The sequence below is a fragment of the Micromys minutus genome (assembly GCF_963924665.1).
Source record: "Micromys minutus genome assembly, chromosome: 24".
NCBI classification, from domain to species: domain Eukaryota; kingdom Metazoa; phylum Chordata; class Mammalia; order Rodentia; family Muridae; genus Micromys; species Micromys minutus.
In genome coordinates, this window is record NC_137959.1 from 8,532,315 (window position 1) to 8,552,343 (window position 20,029).

A 20,029-nucleotide genomic window follows, 5' to 3' on the forward strand; every position below is an offset into this window, starting at 1 on the left:
AGCTGAGAGTTCTACATCTTGTTCCAAATACAAAAAGGAGAAGACTGACTTCCAGGCAGCTGGGGTGTGGGTATTAAAGCTCACAGCCACAGTGGCACACCTACTCCAACAAGGCTATACCTCCTCATAGTACCACTCTCTGGGTCAACCTTATGCAGATTACCACAGTACCCATATAGAAACACCAAACAGGCTGAGAAAACATCCGGTCACATGGTCACTGCGATACGTTACCAAAAATTAATGATCTGATGAACACAACAGAATGTTAAACTTCTGTGTCCTAAATTTTGCTGACATTTCATAATATTCAGTGAAGTGAAGATTCAAAATAGTTAGGAAAAGTCAGGACACAGAGACAAAACAAAATGAAAACTCAGCCCCAGGCTGGAGAGATGGCTTAGTGGTTAAGAGCACTGACTGCTCTTCCAGAGGTCTTGAGTTCAAATCCCAGCAACCCTATGGTGGCTCACAACCATCTGCACTGAGATCTGATGCCCTCTTCTGGTGTGTCTGAAGATAGCGACAGTGTACTTATATATAATAAATAAATAAATCTTAAAAAAACTCAGCCCCTAAAACAAGAACAAAAGAACAGAGGTAAACAATCATAAAAACAATAAGACATAAATCCAAACATTTCAATATTTTCTTTAAGCATAAATTGTCAAAATGCACTGAGGCAGATTATCAGAATAGATTTTTTTAATGTTATATATATTTCTTTCTGTCTGAAGTGTAGGGTGCAGGTTAAAAGTCACTGATGGGAGAAGACAGACCAGGCATAGAGTGACCCACCCAGGAGAGTTAGGTGGCACCAGCATAGTTTCTATAGTGGACCCCAGGACAGCAGAAAACAGTTCAGGGACACTGCCCCAAACAGTCAGATGTCCTGGACGGTTCCACAGGGGTCCCACTGGAGACTGCCAGACTTCTGTGTGAAAGAGATCTGATCTTGATAAATTACTAACAAGTTAGATAAATTGGAAAGGAAGACCAAAGGTATCAGCCTTAGAATGAGAGAATATGGGTCAGGAGTCTCAGACCTTAACAGGATAATGAATTCTACAATCACATGCATGTAAACTCATCAACTTAGAAAGGAAACGTTCTCTCGTCAGGCCCCACACAATGTCAAATCTCATCTGTGATGAAGCAGACAACCTGAATAAGCTGACATGTAAGACAGAAGCTGAGTAAGTGACTAAAAGCCTCTGAGAAAGCAATGTTCAAGTCTGGGTGTTTTCATAAGTCAGTTCTAGCTGAACTTCAGAGAGTAAGTAAGACCCGCACAAGGACTTTTACATTCTTCCATTAAAAACAAAAAACAAAACAACAACAACAACAACAACAACAACAAAAAACAGATCTTGCCTCAAGTTTCTTTGTAGAAGCAGCAGCATAGGGCATTGACCTTCTGCACCCCAGCCCATCTGTCCTCACGGTGGCAGATAGAAACCTGCTCAGTGGGACCTTCCTAGGGACCTGGGCACCCCTGGGACCCTGAGCCAGAGCTGCAGCGTCAGCCTTGGCTTGAACCTTGGGCTTTGGTTGGTAGAGCCTGAAACCCTTGGCCACGCATGCTGAAATCTGCTTCCCAAGCTTGGGGTGAGCAGGGAAAGCAGGATGTTTGAGTTCGTGTTGGGGCCCTTTAGCATTTCAGGCTTAACAAGTTGCCTTGGGTTTCACCCGGGCCTGAATATGAGACTGTGTGTGTGCTCACTGTCTCTGCATTGTCCACCAAGCTCATGCTCCTCAAGAACGTAGCATCCACCCCTAAAGAGATTTCTATCTCTGTGACCAAAGTTTCTGGATGCTATCTCTGTGCCATTTTTGAGATTGGTTTTATGTGGTGTGGTTCTTGGCCATGTCTTTCCAGTTAACTTGTGGCTCCCAAAGCACCTGGAACTTTTTGAGTGATGTGTTGAGTCCTAGACCCACCTGTGCCCAGCAAGCCCCTGCCTCAGGGACACATCAGCCCCAGGGTTTCAGAGAACTGGGTAAGAGGAGTTGCATTCAACATGAGCCAGACATGAAACCCAAAGAGCATACAAAAAGAAAAAGTGCATCCCAGCACTTGGAGGGTCAAGGCAGGAAGATCATGACTTGGAGCCAAACCTATGCTACAGAATGAGGTTGAGATCAAGCTGAGCTACACAATCAGAGATACACATACATACACACACACAAAAACACACACACACAGTGATGGTAGTAAACCAAGATAAAAATGGTAAATCCCACATGAACATAGATACAAAAATCTCCAACAACACAATAGCAAAAACAAAATGGTGAATTAAAATTTAATTAAATTAAAATTAAAGTTAAATACAATATACTCTATGCATTTAAAGTTTAACTCAGCAACAGAGCACTCACAAAACATGTGTGACTCTATATGCTCCTTAGTAACCCTGCCACACAACACAATGAAATGAAGAAATTCCCAACCAAACAAAAGGCAGTTTTAAGGAAGCAAAAGCCATATGCTAGTGTCAATCAAGGTGCAAAAGTCAAGTGATAATAGTCCTGATTAAAAGAACTTTAAACAAACGGGGGTAGAGCAGAGCTTGGTTGAGCAGCACCCGTGTGTCCAAAGGAGGCACGGCAGAGACAGGAGGGTCTGTGAACCACATGTTCAGGGAATGCCTCGCATTATATCACAACATGTAAAGGATTCGTAAAAGTTAACAGTTAAATAAACAGTCTAACTTTTAAAACAGTTCAGGGCTCTGCAGAGAAAGCTCAGAATGGCTCTGGATTAAGAGCACTTGTTCTTGCAGAGGACCCAAGTTTGGTCCCTAGAACCCAAGTGACTCACGAGGCCTGTCACTAACAGAGTCAAGGGGGGGGTTAGCCATTTTATATCTTCATGGAGATTATCTAAACTGTTTCAATTAAGTATAGTATAAACATTGTACTTTAACCAAGTTCTTGCCTATTTAAGAGATGTTGGAGAATCCAGTTTAATGCAGAGTTAAGGAACACAGATGACAAAGCTGTGGTGACTGATGTGCTCTGGCAGAGTCATAGTGACAGGAGTTAACCCCCCCCCCAACATCACGTAAACTATTGAAATGAAAAGGGTGAAGAGCCGGTTGTGTGGATCAAGCCTGCCATCTCAGCACTCAGTAGGCTGAGGTAGAAAGATTGTGCTCAAAATCAGAATAGATCATATGATAAATTCTTCCACAGCCTGGGTTATGGCAGAGTGAGATCTTGTCTCAAAAAATAAAAAAGCAAACAACTAAACAACTACAACTAAAAAAACAAAACTAAAACCTCTATTCTAAGAGAGAAAGAAAGGAAATAGAAACACGTAGAACGTAGCCTTTCTTTATATGAGTTCATGGAACCACACACTTACCATGAAGTCATCCCACACCCGTCTCTTCTGCTGGGCAATTCTGTGTAGGAAAACCCCAGAACTGAGTGTTTCATGCCAAGTTTTAAATAGTAGTACAGAACCCTAATATTTAAATGATATAGTAATATTATTAGAACGAAATGAATGTAAAAAGATCCAATGGACAGTGCTTGTGGCAGAGGTGATACTGGGGGCCCTGTGAAGATGCCTGTGTATCTTCCCTGTGAAGATGCCTGCGTTCCTTCCCTGTGAAGATGCCTGCGTTCCTTCCCTGTGAAGATGCCTGTGTATCTTCCCTGTGAAGATGCCTGTGTATCTTCCCTGTGAAGATGCCTGCGTTCCTTCCCTGTGAAGATGCCTGCGTTCCTTCCCTGTGAAGATGCCTGTGTATCTTCCCTGTGAAGATGCCTATGTTCCTTCCCTGTGAAGATGCCTGCGTTCCTTCCCTGTGAAGATGCCTATGTTCCTTCCCTGTGAAGATGCCTGTGTATCTTCCCTGTGAAGATGCCTGCGTTCCTTCCCTGTGAAGATGCCTGTGTTCCTTCCCTGTGAAGATGCCTGTGTATCTTCCCTGTGAAGATGCCTGTGTTCCTTCCCTGTGAAGATGCCTGTGTATCTTCCCTGTGAAGATGCCTGCGTTCCTTCCCTGTGAAGATGCCTGTGTATCTTCCCTGTGAAGATGCCTGCGTTCCTTCCCTGTGAAGATGCCTGTGTATCTTCCCTGTGAAGATGCCTGTGTTCCTTTCCCCAGAGGAGCTGTTTGGATCAAAAGAAGGAAAGTCGGGTTCAGTACAGACCATCTCTGTTCCAGCACGTGGGCATTCAGTCCTCATTTCCAGAACGAGTACAGTACCTCAAGGTAAGATTCTGAAAAGGACTTGGGTAACATAGCCTCAGTGAGATTAGAGACCTTTAGAAAAGAGGAGGAAACATGAGGCACGCTATGACTGTCATCAGTGACCCTTCCGTGTGTTGGAATGTAGCGATGTACCAACCATCTTCCAAGAACCTGTCGTCTACCACGGTAAAAAGAATTTGGTCTACATAAATCTATTGTTTTTAGCTGTGTAATCCAAATAAGACTTAGAAAGTGTTTGGGGGGGGGGGAATACAGCAGCTGTTACTGTTTTAATCTAAAAATCAAAATTATTAAGAAGACCATTTCAGAACTGGAAAGTCCTTGTAAATGTAATTAGAATTTTTATCCAAGTCACTATTGGTTTAAAAATCAGCTTCATTTAGTGTCTAGTCATTCTTAAATTTTATATCAACTATAAAAACAGTATTAGTGTCCCTGAGACAGAACACCTGAGACAGCCAACTTAGCATGCAGGACAGGTGTGTGTCAGCTCCCAGTCCCTGAAGGCTCAGCCTGGGCTTGCCCATCCCTCTTGCCTTGGGTTTGTAGTAGTGCAATGTATTAGAGGTGGAGTCACAAGGGCACAACCCCTAGGAGCCCAGGAACCTGAATTCTCCCTCTTGGGTTTCATTTTTTAAAGGTATCAGCACTCTAGCAGTGGCTGATCCTGGTGACCAAAGCTTCAAGCATTTGCCTACAGGGAATGTTTACCCAAACCACAGTGACATGGTGAACAGGAAACAGCTCAGGTTGTGTCCCGGTGACTGCACATGGCTGTATGACCCTGGGAAGTCCAACACTCCTCTTAGCTTAGCTTACTTCTGTACAACCAGGAATTTAAATCATTTAGAAGGCTTCTTCTACCACTGAAATACGATTAACATCATCTCACAACAAAGGAAATGATTACACAGATGTTTTTGGCATCTGAATGGACATGCACACATCTGTCAAGCCACTTTCAAGCCTGCCCTTCTTTCCCTCCTATACTCCTCTCAGTGAACTGGGCTTCACCCACTGCAGGGATAATGAGGTAGACTAGTCAATGTTGGGTGCCAGTTGTCAAGGGGAGAACAATCTAAGAAAAAGATCAGATGAAGAATCTCCTGAATGATCTGCTGGGAATCCGTGTGCATACTGTGATGCCATCATATACATAAAACAAAGCAGCAGATACACAGAGGAAAATCTGTCTCTGCGATCTCATTATTGCTGGGGTAAGAATGTCATTTCCCCCTTATGTTATATATGTGCCTGGTCTGGTGGTTTGAATGTGTTTGGTCCAGAGAGTGGCACTATTTGGAGGTGTGGCCTTGTTGGAGTAGGTGTAGCCTTGAAGGAGGAAGTTTATCACTGTGAGGATGGCTTTGAGACCCTCCTCTTAGCTGCCTGGAGGCAAGTTTTCTCCTGTATGCCTTTGGATCAAGATGAAGAACTCTTGGCTCCTCCAGCACCATGCTTCCCACCTTGTTGATGGACTGAACCTCTGAACCTGTAAGCCAGCACAATTAAATGTTGTTCTTTATAAGACTTGCCTTGGTCAGGTGTCTTTTCACCGCAGTAAAGCATTAAATAAGATAAAAGTTGGTACTAGGGATCAGAGTATTGTCTTGATAGGCTTGACCATATTTTTGTAGGTTTTGGAAGCCATAAAATGCTTTAAGTAGTACTGAATGAGCCATTCTACTAGGAATATGGAAGACATTGGTGCTGAGCATGATTTGAACTCTAGAGATTGTTCTTATGAAGAATCTTGCTGCTTTCTGCCCTTGTCCTAAGATTCTGACTGAGGCTAAGATAAAGAAATTTGTATTAACTGAGTTGACAAAGGAGGTCAGCATAGACTTTGTCCTCTGGTTTACTCTCATGAAGAGCATTTTCATTAAGCATAGCAAGCTTAGAAAGAAAAAATACAAAGCATGTGGTTCAAAGAGTGAAGAGGCACCAGGAAAGGGAATGGAGCTAAGTCCTGTATTGTCATGAGCCAACGAGTATAAGCTAGAAACTAGATCTTCCGAAGATGGCTCTACCTTGGATTAAAATCTATGACTGATTTGCTCTAGTAGGAAAGACCCTGGAGAAATCCATTTTAGGAAAGATTTTTGCTTTTTATATACTTTTCCTTTTCATATATATATATGAAATATATATATATATATATATAACAACCACTAGTTGTTAGCCCATCCTTTTGAGCAGATCCCTGTAGAATAATGAAGATGTACTGTCTTATAGTGATGGTATACAGAGAAATAAATGATTCCTTAATCCTTAATGATGATCCTATAAGAACTGCTAAAATTATCATAATTATTAAGCTTTTTTATAATGACACTGTTATTAAATCTGATGTCAAAACTGCAATGAGAACTCTGCCAGTCTTTAGTGTCACAGTTAATTGCTTCTGAGGTAGCAAGCAGGCACCTCCCACTCAGAGCACATTCCAAGAGGTTGTAAAAACATTAACGATTTACTATAGGTGCTAGAACAGAAGATAAAATATTGACTGAGTTTATCTATAAAAAAAAACTTCACTAATACTTCGATCATTAAAGCGATGGTTAATTCTCCATGAACCTGCCAAGCTGGTGACAGGTGATGGATATTTAACCTGATAATTACTCCTAATGGATGTGCATGTAAACATTCTCTGCTGTAAACTTTTTTTCAATTTATGATTTGAATTTATGTGTAAACTTGTGGTGAACTTTTAACGAGTGATCATGTTTTCTGAAAGATGTATAAGTGCTGAGGACAAAGAGAGGAGACAGAACTCAGGAGAACTTTTTAGGCACAACTGAACATAGCTGAGGAGTAGAGGCATCAGGAGCAGAGCATTGTTATGTCAGAGCAGGAGAGAAGAGGATTAGAAGGAGAATGCAGAGTGGAGTATCTTAGAAAGTATACAGTAACTTAAAGTATTAAGATGGCAATATGTGGAATGCAGAGGGGGAAGAGGAAAAAGAAGCTGCAGAGAGAGCAGAAGGAGCAGGCAGGTTCTCCTTACCAAGGGACAGATTCTCAATAGCAAGGCAAGTGTCTTAGTCAGGGTTTCTAGTCCTGCACAAAGCATCATGACTAAGAAGCTAGTTGGGGAGGAAAGGGTTTATTCAGCTCACACTTCCACATTGCTGTTCATCATCAAAGGAAGTCAGGACTGGAACCCAAGCAGGTCAGGAAGCAGGAGCTGATGCAGAGGCCATGGAGGGATGTTACTTACTGGCTTGCTTCCCCTGGCTTGCTCAGCCTGCTTTCTTATAGAACCCAGGCCTACCAGCCCAGGGATGGCACCACCCACAATGGGCTGGGACCTCCCCTCTTGATCACTAGATGAGAAAATGCCTTACAGCTGGATCTCATGGAGGCTTTTTCTCAACTGAAGCTCCTTTCTCTGTAATAACTCCAGCTTGTATCAAGTTGACACAAATCCAGCCATTACAGCAGGCTTAGTTTTACTAAAGAGAACGAAGCTTTCTTCTTACAGACTTGCCTTTAATTCACTTAGAAATAAAGGTGTAGAGGCTTTTCCTTTCTCTATACAATTAAGATTGGAGCTCATTTTTCATCCAGAATGAGCTCCTTCTGCACTGGTGCTTGGTCTTTTGCTCCATATGCACATGTAAGTGTAGATGTGTGTGCATGGATGTAATTATGTGATAAGTATGTAAGCTTGGTCCAACTGGTTGTAATGGAGAATTGTGAATATGTGTGCATGAATCTATATATGAATTTATGAGTTTAATCCATATTTGCTTGTGTAAACTTTTTTCCTTCTGTGAGCTGAGTCTCTTCTCCTGGCTCAATAGAAGGTTTTGCTCCAAACTTCCTCCTAACCTGTTAAGCAAGAAGCATGTGGACAAAAGGGAAAGGACTCTAGCAATTAATCCTTTACTTAATCCCCTGCTATTTTATGATGAGGCGCTAAATGCCAGAGGCGGCAGTTTCTGGTCTCAAAGGGACTTAGGTAACATTTCAAGTAATAAAAAAATAAAAATAAAAAATAAAGGGAGGCTCAGTCAGGTCAGTACAGTAGCAAAGTGACTTAGACAGGTTTCCATTTTACTAATAAACAGCGACCTAGGGTAACAAGTAAGACCAAGTCTTACCTCCACATGTGCCCTTCACTTTCTACTGTCTCAAGAAGAACCAAGAACAAGAAAGATCAGCTGGAGCTGGGACCCTGCCCTGTGTTCAAGGTTATTAAATGGAAGTAAGGAAGTGGTGAACTTGGAGCAAGATCCCTCCCAGAAAAATTTAGGCATTTGCAGTTACATGAGGGAGAGCTATATCAGGTTAGGCATTACTATTACCTGGTTGTTGTTTTTGTTTGGACTTTTGATCTGGAATGAACCACAATCTAGGAATTGAAGGCACATCTGTGATGCAGATTTTGAGGCTGAAGATACAGGCTTTTAATCTGGATGTTGAGAAATAGTGACCATGAAAAGATTAGGCCCAGGCAAGGTGGTACATGCTTTTTAATTCCAGGAGACAGTGGCAAGCAGATCTCTGAGTTCAAGGTCAGTCTATAGAGCAAGTTTCAGGACAGCCAAGCCCAGGCAGTGAATGAAATCATCAAAAACAAAAAGTTGGTGACGATGTAATTGAACAAGGGGGCCATATATCAGCCCCAGCAAGCAACAGAACTCTGCAGCTTCAGCCATGTGGTTCTGACTTTAGAATCAAAAATAGAAAGGACTCCTGGGACAATTGATGCTCATTAGCTGGACTTAAAAAATTAAGAGTGACTAAGAAGAGACTAAGAGCATCACTGAGGTAAAATCTTCTGGAAAGTGTTTTCTGAGAGCCCAAAGAAGCAGTGTTCTACAGATAGCCAAGGTTATACCTTGTGCTGCAGCTGGACTTGGTAATGTGTAAGACTCACCCAGGTAGCACTAGTTTTGAAGGCATGAAGGGGTCAGGGAGAAAAGTTGAGGCTTGACACTGTGAGAGGCCATAGAAGGCCACTGGAGAAGGTGCAGCCTCAGTTGCACTTGACAGTCAGGACTGAAGGGATCATGAAAAGAAGTTGAGGCTTGGCACCATGAAGGCAGCCTATGGGAGGCTATTGGTGAAGCCTAGTTGCAGCATAAGACCCCAAGCACATTGGAGATGCCATGGGATGACCACCAACAGCAGCAGCAGTGGAGTGGATCAACCTGAGCTTAGAGTGCTACAGAGGGCAGAGCTGGTGAAGCCAGCCCTTTGGAGGACAGATCATGTGTGGATCCCAGACATTGAAAGAAGAAGCTGTAACATTGAAACTACAGACCCCGAGATGTTAGAGATGCCATAGCAGTGGGCTATCTGCTGAGGAAGGCTGCTAACAGGGAGTAGAATCAGCCCACAAGAAAGAAGTTTGTTGCAGTTAACAAAAATGAAAGGAGTTGGAGATTTGGAGAAGCTTTGACATCAGACATGGAGATGCGGAGTTTGGAGTTTGCCCAGCTGGTTTTTGGTCTTGCTTCGGGCCAGTATTTCCTCACCATGACATTTGAAACAGTAATGTATAGCCTGTAGTGTCAGAAGTACGTGATATGCCTTTTGATTTTTATTTTGTAGGGGATTACAGTTAAGTGATCAGATAAATCTCAGAAGAGACTTTGAACTTTGAACTGTTAACATTGTTGAGACTGTTATAGACTATGGGGACTTTTAAATGTATTTTGCATTATGCTATGTTTCGGTATGGCCCCCATACTCATGTGTTTGAACAGGCCTATGGGGCCAGGGAATGGAATGTGGTGCTTTGAATATGTTTGATCCACTCTAAGGAGGTGTGACCTTGTTGGAGGAAGTGTGTCACTGTGAGAGTGGTTTTAGAGACCCTCTTCCTAGCTGCCTGGAACACAGTCCTCTCCCGGCTGACTTTGGACCAAGATGTACAACTCTCAGCTCCTCCAGCACCATGCCTGCCTGGATGCTGCCAGGCTTCCTGCTTTGATGATAATGGACTAAATTTCTGAACCTGTAAGCCACACACAATTAAATGTTGTCATTTATAAGAGCTGCCTAGGTCATGGTGTCTCTTCATAGCAATAGAACCCTAAATAAGACCTGGTTAGATATTTAATCTAATTTTGGTTAATTCATGAATGATTAAAATGAGTAAATATATAACATCTCATATTAAGATATCATAATCTTGGCATTTTTACCTTATGCCTCATAGCACATAAAATAGACATAAGTAACCATTTAGCCCTCTACCAAGTGTGGTTATATTGATTTTTCATTTTACATTTCTAACAGGATTATTATTACTAGGACTTTTCCTAAATCTTACAACGTTTTAAAAAAAAATTACCAGACTCATTTTGGGGGAAAAGACACAGCAAGTATCAACTTTTCTCGGATTATAGTGAAGAAGAGACTACATTATTTATTTTTTTAATTAAGCCTTCAGTAATAAAGTGAGTATACAAATTTGATCTGTCTGCACGATTATCAGAAAGTGTTCCTCTCACATTGTATAAAGATCTGTATCTAATTTGGGTTCAAATTTGTTATCAGAGTTCCCTTAGTGTTTATTACTTAAGTTTTTCAAAACTTATATATGAAAGGTTTTGTTCAAAAGTTTTATATGAAGTAAGCTCCCAAATCCCATTGGATGTCATGCTTAGCATAAGACTTTTAAATGTACAACATACCTACACTATAGTTTTATTAAGAAAACAATTTCATCTCTGGTCACCTAGCTCATAGCACACACAGACACACACAGACACACACACACACACACACAGACACACACACACATGTCCTTTTTAATGATGAACCATAGTTTTTAACTTGTTTGAAATTTGGTTAGACCTTCAAATTTAATAAATGCTCTACAGTATATTTACAACAAAACCTTTTTGTTGGAATGGTAATTTCTTAATTGCTACAAATACTCAGAAGATAATTGTCTTTCAGTTGGTGGGCAAGCAAGTTTGTATAAGTTGCTAGTGTTGTTTGTGTGAATGGTGTTCTCCCTCTCATGCAGAGTGCTGTACCTGGCCAGCCAGACCGCTTCACTGACTGTGAATTTCAGTGAAGCGATGATTCTATTGTTGTTTGAGACAAGGGCTCACCGCCACCGCATAGTCCAAGCTGACCTCAAACTCCAGTCCCCCTGTCTCGGTGTGCAGAGTGCTGGGGTTAGGGGTGGGCATCAGTATGATTTCTCTTTATATTAACTGTTGTTATTTTTCCTGTGTGAATAGGTGGGGGTGGGCAGGTGCCTAAAGACCCTTCAGAGCTGGACACACCCATGGCTGTGGTTTTCAGTCCTCTGGTGTGGGTGCTGGGACTTGAACTCAGGTCCCTGGAACAGCACTCTTCACTCTTAGCTGCTGAGCCATGTCTGCAGCCCAGCATAACTTTTGAATGTATGTGTTGTGTGTCTCACGTGGCTGCTGCTGTGTCGGACACGCAGCATGTGACAGAAGGACTGGGCTGAACAATTACTTAAGGCTTGTCCTTGACCTTTATTAAAGAATTGTGTACTTTTTTTTTCTTTAAAACTATCAGTTAAGCTTTCCCCTTTCTCCCCTATGTAAAGATATGTATATATCCAAGGGAAAATGATATGTAACTTCCTTTAGAATGTAGGGGTGAAAAAACTATTCCCCCCCCCCCGCCAGGCGCATCATAATCCTTTTCCCACTGTGGCCTGTTTTTTTTTCTGCAATTACACAAAATTCAAAATTACTTTTGTGTGAAATGAAAGAACTAAATTATTTTATAGTGATAGGTAAAATTTTGTGCTTCATTAAATTTTATATTTAACCTCTGACTTTCATATTTTACTAAAAAAAGATTATTGTGCATGCGCTCTTTGATACCCTGACATTTCTACAGATTATTTACATTTTAATTTATAAAGTAAAATGTGGTTTTTCTATCTTCTTTTCCTTTTGAAGGGATTTAGTTAGCACACTAAGTGGTGGGTTTATTATGACATTTAGTGGAGATTTTCTTGGCCTCTTTCCTCCCCTACACCTCCCCCCAGCCCCCGCCCTGATCCTGTTGTTCCTCCCTCCCCTTTTCTTCCGGTCCCAGCTCTTGCTGTCACCTGCTGTCTCTGCTCAGAATGGCCCCTGACCTCCTCATGGTGTCTCTTCTAGTTTAGTGGCACACATGGAAGTTGCTCTCAGGCAGCCCACAGCCTTTCTTTGGCTGCAATGGCAATGATAATTTACATGTAATGATCATTTACATGTAATGACCATTTACATGCAGTGGTCATTTACATACAGTGACCATTTACATGCAGTGATCATTTACATGCAGTGACTATTTACATGCAATGATCGTTTACATGTAATGATCATTTACATACAGTGATTGTTTACATGCACTGATCATTTACATGCAGTGACTATTTACATGTAATGATCATTTACATGCAGTGACCATTTACATGCACTGATCATTTACATGCAGTGATCATTTACCTGCAGTGACCATGTACATGTAATGATCATTTACATGCAGTGGTCATTTACATGCAGTGACTATTTACATGTAATGATCATTTACATACAGTGACCGTTTACATGCAGTGACCATTTACATGCAGTGGTCATTTACATGCAATGATCATTTACAAGCACAGTTTCCTGAGAGCCCTACAGATGAAATCTACACTCAATAATTTAATGCTACAATCACATTGAAATTGGCATTACATACTAATGCCTGCGATGAATTATAGGTTTTGTTGGTACCCAGTTACCTTTTCTCCTGTAAGGAGATGGTGTGGTCATATTTAGAACACAACCATTGAGTAACATCAAGAAGCCACTGCAGAAATGATTACATACTTGCTAATTAAAAGGTCCTTTCTAGGTGTTACAGGCTTCTCACTTTATTTCAGGAATAATGAAGATAGTAAACTTACACGAAGAAACTTTGTCATGCCTGACTTTCTGATGTGTCAGTTTCTAATAGTATTTCTCAGAAATCAGAAGAACTAGAAGGGGAAAAATGAGTATTTGAATACATCAAATGACTTCTCACAGCAAGGCAAACGTAGAGACTTTTGTCAGTGATGTTTTAGATTCAAGTTTAAAACAGCAATTAGAGAAGTTCTAACATATGAGAACTGTATCTATTGACTTAGACATCGAGGCCGTCACGTAGGCAGCTAAAGCTCAGAAGCTGCCCCTGCTGTGGGGCAGGCTCTATGGCAGCTGGCGTGTGTGCTATAACTCCTTTGGAAAGACATCCAAAGGAGTAGGCGGCACAGATTTGACGCAGCCCAGGGCTGGCCGTGTCACCTGTCTTCTTGTCTTGTGATGAACACATTTCAGCTCTAAAGCCTGCGCTGAGCTCTGTGCGGGTCCATCATCAGACAGACACCTTGGTGAGTGATGTAGCTTTGATGGACATTCATTTCTAAACACATCGCAGGGATCTATGGAGTGTTTTGGGGGTGTTAATTTTGGGAACACGTCTTTCTGTCTTCTTACTGATTTTGGACTGCGTTGGGATGAGCTTAGCTGTGTAACTCTGAGGACTCATCAGTTAAGAGCATTGGTGTTCTTCCAGAGGACAGCTTGGGTTCAATTCCTAACACCTACTTGGCAGCTCATGATGGTGACTCCAGTCCCAGGGATCAACACCCTCACACAGATACGCATGCTCGCAAAGCACCAATGCTCACCACTTTTAAATGCCTTTTAAAGAGTTTGTGCTTGTTGTCTACCGAGTTCTCAGGTGCTGCCATCTTTAGTTCTTCGTCCTCATACATCAGCTTCCGACAGGTATCACTAAATCTCAAATATTCCACTTAATTTATATAGTTTAACTACAAGAGGTAATTCTTACTTCTTATATATTAACCAAATATTATGACTTAATTTGTGTGTGTGTGTGTGTGTGTGTGTGTGTGTGTGTGTGTGTGTGTGTGTATGTGCATTTGTGTGGAGGCTGGAGGTCAACTTTGGGTCACATTCCTTAGCAGCCATGCACCCTGTTCTTTTGAAACAAGTCTCTCACTGGGATCCGGGAATCATCGATTTGGCCAGGTGACTGAGCAGTCTTGCCAGTCCGTGCACATCTGCCTCAGCATGACCTACATCCGTGCACATCTGCCTCAGCATGACCTACAAACCATGACGACTGCAAGACTGCAGAGGATAAACTGCCACGTCCACTCCCTCCTCTCCTTTGAGAAGAGCAGAGGGCACAGGTATCTTCCAAAGACTTCGAATTTAAGAGTTGACCTTCTGGGGTGTTTTAATTAAATATTTCCCTTACTATTCATAAGTGCACATCATATGTTTGATCCAAATTTTCTTCCCATGCCTCTGCCAAGCAAATACAAGAAGCTAAAGGTCTGTCCAGGTACAGTTCTCCTCAGGCTGCAACATGCCCCTGACGGTGTTTACCTGACTTGTAAACCAGCCATGCAAGACTAGGGCTGGAAGATTAGGGTCTTAGTCTGGGATGGGCACTGACAGACTGGTGCCCTAACATGAGGCTGGAGGCTAATACTCCGGTGCTCAGAAAGGGCCATTTGAACCATGGCTGGATCCTGGAAACATGTGGGAGCTAGAAAGAAACAGGAAGGAAATAGAAAACAAACAAAACCAACCAAATAAACCAACAAAAAGTTACCTCAGTCTTCAAAGGATGGTTTACAAAGTTTGGGGTGTTACCACACAGCATTTTTTTCTGATCTAGTGAGGAGGGTTGGCCTGGGTGTTGGTTCTTGCCCATCTCTGCTGGTTGCAAATGGAGAGGGTGTATTTGTAAATGGGATTCAAGGTGTATCAGAAGGAAAAATTTCTTGAAGAATTAGCTGCCTATTTGGGCCATAAAAGAACAATCGGTGTTTTGCCAGTGGCTTGGACTCTTGCTTTACAGCAATACCATTGAGTCTGTGTTCTTAAAATCGCTTTTCTGCAAGGCACATATGCAGGAGGTGTGCACGGCAGCAGGTCTCTTTAGTAGAAACCAGATTTGCTGTGTTTTTCTTTTAAGAACATTCTTTGTTAAGCTCTGCAGACCGTGGGAGTGGGTGTGCCGTTCTCTGTTGTCCAGACCTCTCATGAACTGATATTACAAAGCTTCCCATCCCTGCCACAAACACCTGAGACAGCCAACTTACAATGTGGTTATTGTGGCACACAGCTGTGGAGCTTCTAATTCATGGTTGTCTGGCACTATTGGGGGGAGGTTCTCTGTGGCAAGGCCGTACATCACCGAGCAAGTGTACGGCAGAGCAAAGTTGATCGGACTAGGTCCAGAAAGAAAGACAGGAAAGGGCCCCACTGTCTCCTCTGCAGGCAGGTCTCCAGTGATCTGAAGACTTCCCCCTGGGTCTCACCTTCTAACATTTCCACCACCTTCCACACGCCAAGCTTGGGTCCACACCTGTAGTGGACACAAGGGCCTTGTACTCAGAGAAACACCAAGAGAACTGGGAGTGTTAATTATGTAGGGCTGTTTCCTCATGGAGGAGATAAAACCAAACACCTGCATTCCACCCGGAAAGCTGAGGCTGGACGTTGTTCATGACCTGGTGACCTTGTTGCTCTCTGTAGGGACAGACCTCACACCAATTCCCCAGAATGGCTATTCCAGACTCTTCTCTCTCCGTGTTTCTCTGTGAGTACAGGGCCCTTGTGACCTCTCCATCTCCCCATTTCTACGCTTTTAAAGAAAAATTAGTGGCCATAGTAAGAGGCCATGGATAGTTCCATTACTATAGGCAAGCATAAGAGTTATAGGACAAATCCATCATAAGAGATATCCTAAGAAGGAAAGTAATGCTAACTGGAGGGGACTTAGGCAAACAAGGATTAGCCCTCAAATCGCACTGTTTCTCTAATGACTGTACTGCATGTTAACGCTGTCAATGCAGAATCCAAATGCCTTTTGTCAGGAGTCATAAAAGACAGAGCCGTAACTGGAAACAGTGTGCTGATGTGTGTGTTGCTAAGGATCATCTACAAAGGTTTATGTGGAATTGGCCGTATCATACCCATTTTGCTCACAGCAAAAATATTAGCAGAAATTAAGAGACGGACTGAGGAAGGCGTCCCCATCTCCTCAGCCTGCACCTGGATATTCTGAGCATTCTCGTATGCTTGCCTACTTTACTGTACACCTGGAACTGGGAGGATGATAGAAGTCATTTTGCCTGAAGACTCTTATCTGAATTCTATTGTGTTTAAATATGCCTGCAATGAGGTTGCTTAAACATCTGAGATACTATTGGTCAGCCACCCAGAGGGCTCAGATTAAAGATTGCCCATGCTTAACAATGGTGGAGCAACAAGAACTCTTGCATATTACTGGCAGGATTTTAAAATCACACACCACGCCGTGACACACAGCTTAGCATCTTCCTTCACAGATACCCCAGGCATCTCTCCCATTCTGCTTGCAGCTACTGAAGAGGAAGGAAAACCTCTGTCCTAGACGTGCCACAGGCTTGTCTAGGATGCCCACAGCATCTTTACAATAGTCCTCAGCTGGAAACTATCCAAAATGTCCATTTAAAAAGTAGAGTTGTAGCAGCTGTACATCATCAGCACATGGGAAGCCACAAAGCAATGAGGAAACAAGCTTTGGATTCGAGCACGTGGATGAATCTCGGGCTGAAGGGAACAGGGGATGTTTAAGTTCCTTTTCTATCAAATTCCACAAGTCTGTCACTGCTGGGGATGAGGTCTAGACAGCCATTGGAAGTATGTATATTTTGTTATGTTCCCTAAGTATTTGCATATCTCCAACAAAAGCAAACTGCATATGAAGCAGATTTTAAAGGACCAGTTAAGAGACATTAGGGCCATGTCCAAAGGCCACCAGAGGTAACTTGAAGACACCTGTGTAACTTTGGTTTTTCAATACTTATTTTTAATGATGGTTTTTAAACCCTTTAGCCTCCCCTGTAACTCACCGCCCACTAGAGGTAATAGAAAAAAAAAAAAAAGATATGAGGGAAATAAACCTATTTAGAAAGGTTCTTTGGAGCAACTCCTGTCTGTGGTGTCTAGAAATGGACAGCTCAGTTCACAGGTCAGTAGCGGCAGCTCCGTCTACTCCAGTCCAGTTTGGTAGAGTCGGGTTAGCAACAGCAGCGACATGACCTAGTAGAGACAGCCAGGCTCAAGTCAGCAGGAGGGACCAACAGGACATCAGAAGTTCTCAGCTGTGCCTCTCTCAGGGAAGCAAAGAACAACGAAGACTCGAAACCAACAAGCGTTGCACAGCTAAGCTCTATCAGCAAGCCGAGCTCAGCCCGTCACTGCCTGTCCTTTTAAACGTCCCGCGTCCGCCACGCGTCTTGCCTCAGCATGTGTGTCCCGTCTCAGCTGACGTCACTCTGCCAGTCAGTCCAAGTCCACAAAAGCAACAAAAAGTACAACACACTCCCAATTCTGTGGTGCGTTTCTCTCTATGGAGTCCAGACAGACACGGCTCAACTACACAGTGTAAGTCATCAGGGAAAAATCTATCATGTGCCCTTTCATGTGCTTTAGCAGAGCATCCTTTCTCTGTGTCTGCTTCAGCGTAACATTCTTTCAGAACTGCCTTAGCCTTTCAAACCTGTGTCCGCTTCAGCAAAACACCATCCACCCAACTTCCCAAAGAACTCTGACGTTTCCACCTCACCATCTTCAGTTACGCCTAAGACAATTTGGGTACCCCAGTAACTGAGCATGGTGATTGGATAAAACATAGAATCTGTGCTTAGATAGGATGGATTCTTGGGTGGAGATGTGTAAGTTTTTATAATATATGTTGCTTGTGCTTAATAAGGAAAAGTTAAAGTTACTATATTGAAACCACAGTAAAGTTGAGATAAGCAAAAAAAGGGGGGGAGGGGGGTATCTGACAGGTCCTAAAGCAAAGGGCCGACCGTGAACATTATGGACAGAAACCAGAAACCAGAACGTTTGCTCAGACTCAGTTTGGTCACACAAATTAATATTCGATATAGACAGTGCACAGAACTGTAAGCATGCAGAGGGAAAAGAAGCAGGCAACACCTTCAAGCAGTGCTCAAGATTCATTTAATCAACTATTTGTCTATGGCAAATTATTAATACTGCCAAAATAAAAAATGTATAGTTTCACTTATAATAGCATGTCATGCGTATATGTGAAATGAGAAGCTTCCCAACTGATAACCAGGAGCAGCCCACTGCTAAAATACAGAAATAGAGGGGGAATTTTAGCGTATGAAATTTGGCACCTATCTTGGCACTCCTTTAAAACGTTGAGATAAAATTCAGGGAACAAGAGATGGGGATCAACTAATACGGAGTTTGTCTAGCCCTACCGTGGGAGCTGCAATCACTACTGCATAACAGCGTGGTGGTGTAAGTCTGTAATTCTAAAAGTCGGGAAGGAGGATCAAGAAGTTTAAGGTCTTTGATGTCTACACAACGAGTTAGAGGCCATCCTGGGCTAAGTAAGACCTCCCTGTTACAGAACAAGAGAAAGAAAAAATGCAAAGAGAGAAAGAGAGAGGGAGGGAGGGAGACCAAAACACTCCACCCACCCACCCACCCACCCACCCATCCATCCATCCATCCATCCATCCATCCATCCATCCATCCATCCATCCATCCATCCATCCACGCACCCAGGAGCCAATTAAGGCGCGACACGAAGAACCGAGCAGTCTGCAGAACTGGCAGCTTGAGGTCCAGAAAGAGACTGACGTTGGACGGACCGCACTCCCTCCCCCCGACCCTCTCTTCCCGCCCCAGCCACGCGGCCGCTGGGTCCCGAGCGACGGTTGAGCCGGAGGCTCGCGCACTGGGGCTGCTGCCACTGCGTCCTGTATCCTGCATCCTCTGGCGCGGCTGCTCGCGCACGCGCAGTTAGCAGTCGCTGCTGGGCGGCTGCCGGCAGGATCGGTCTGGGGAGACGCCGGGCACCGAGTAGCAGCCAGTCGGACACCTGAGCTGCCGCTGCTGGACACAAGCCCGCAGGACAGGTGTGTACACCGCAGGCCGCCTCCCTGCGGCTTGCTCTCAGGGACGGGGTGAGAAGTCGGATCCGGGTGCAGGGGAGCATCCTCTTGAGAGACTTAGAAGGCTCAGCTTGGTGCGGCCAGGTGAGGCTGGAGCTTGAGTTCAAGGATGAATGTGCAGCGAGTTAGACTCTTGGGTGGGTTCTGCCAGCCTCGGGAGCAGAGATCAGCCCTGGGTCGAAGGAGATGCCACCGCGAGTCCCTTGGGTCCGCCCCCTGCTTCCCTGACCCTGGGGAAGGCCAGGTTGCCCAGCCCAGCCTGGCGCCCCTCGAGTCCGTTATCACAGCGGTTGCCACCGCTGCGGTTGCCACCGTGGCCCAGTTCCACGGAGCTCTCTACCCACGATCCCTGGAGAGTTCTTCGCACCTTTCTAGAAAACGCAAACAAAACCTACGTGGGTTCCTCATTTGCAGCCCACCTCTTAGCGAAACCAACAGGGCCCCACCCCCACCCCAGGTTGGTGAAGGTGGCCAGAGAATCCTGGTCACTCCCTAGACACTTGGGTGGAGCCTAACTGGAGCCACTGGGGAATGACCCGGACTGTGTTGAATCCAGCAAACCTTAATGACTAGAGACTCATTATCTAAAGCCTGTTTACCATCAGTCAGATACTTTAGCTGAATTTAAGTGGCATCTGCCCCACCCAGAAGGAAGAAGCCGTGCAGGGGGTTGTTCCGGGTTAAAGAGCAAAAGGCTAGGAACTTGGGAACGGAGACAGAAGGTAGAAACAGAAATAAACAAATTAGGCAAAACAAAAATTAAAAAATTAGGTGGTCAGTGGGTCAACATCTCTGAAGATTAATTTCTGTTGAAACT

The 20,029-nt window shown here is 43.5% G+C and overlaps 1 protein-coding gene across 1 annotated transcript in view; it reads left to right on the forward strand.

Moving 5' to 3' along the window:
* The window catches only part of MGAT4D (MGAT4 family member D), a gene marked incomplete at both ends in the record, with an annotated part of 33,956 nt that extends 22,688 nt beyond the window's left edge, over window positions 1-11,268 (forward strand). Inside the window, 2 exons of the mRNA XM_080936635.1 lie at window positions 4,122-4,229; window positions 11,218-11,268. Coding sequence (XP_080792761.1) covers window positions 4,122-4,229; window positions 11,218-11,268 — 159 coding nt within the window. The remainder of the gene's footprint in view (window positions 1-4,121; window positions 4,230-11,217) is intronic.
* Between the last annotated feature and the right edge of the window lie 8,761 nt (window positions 11,269-20,029).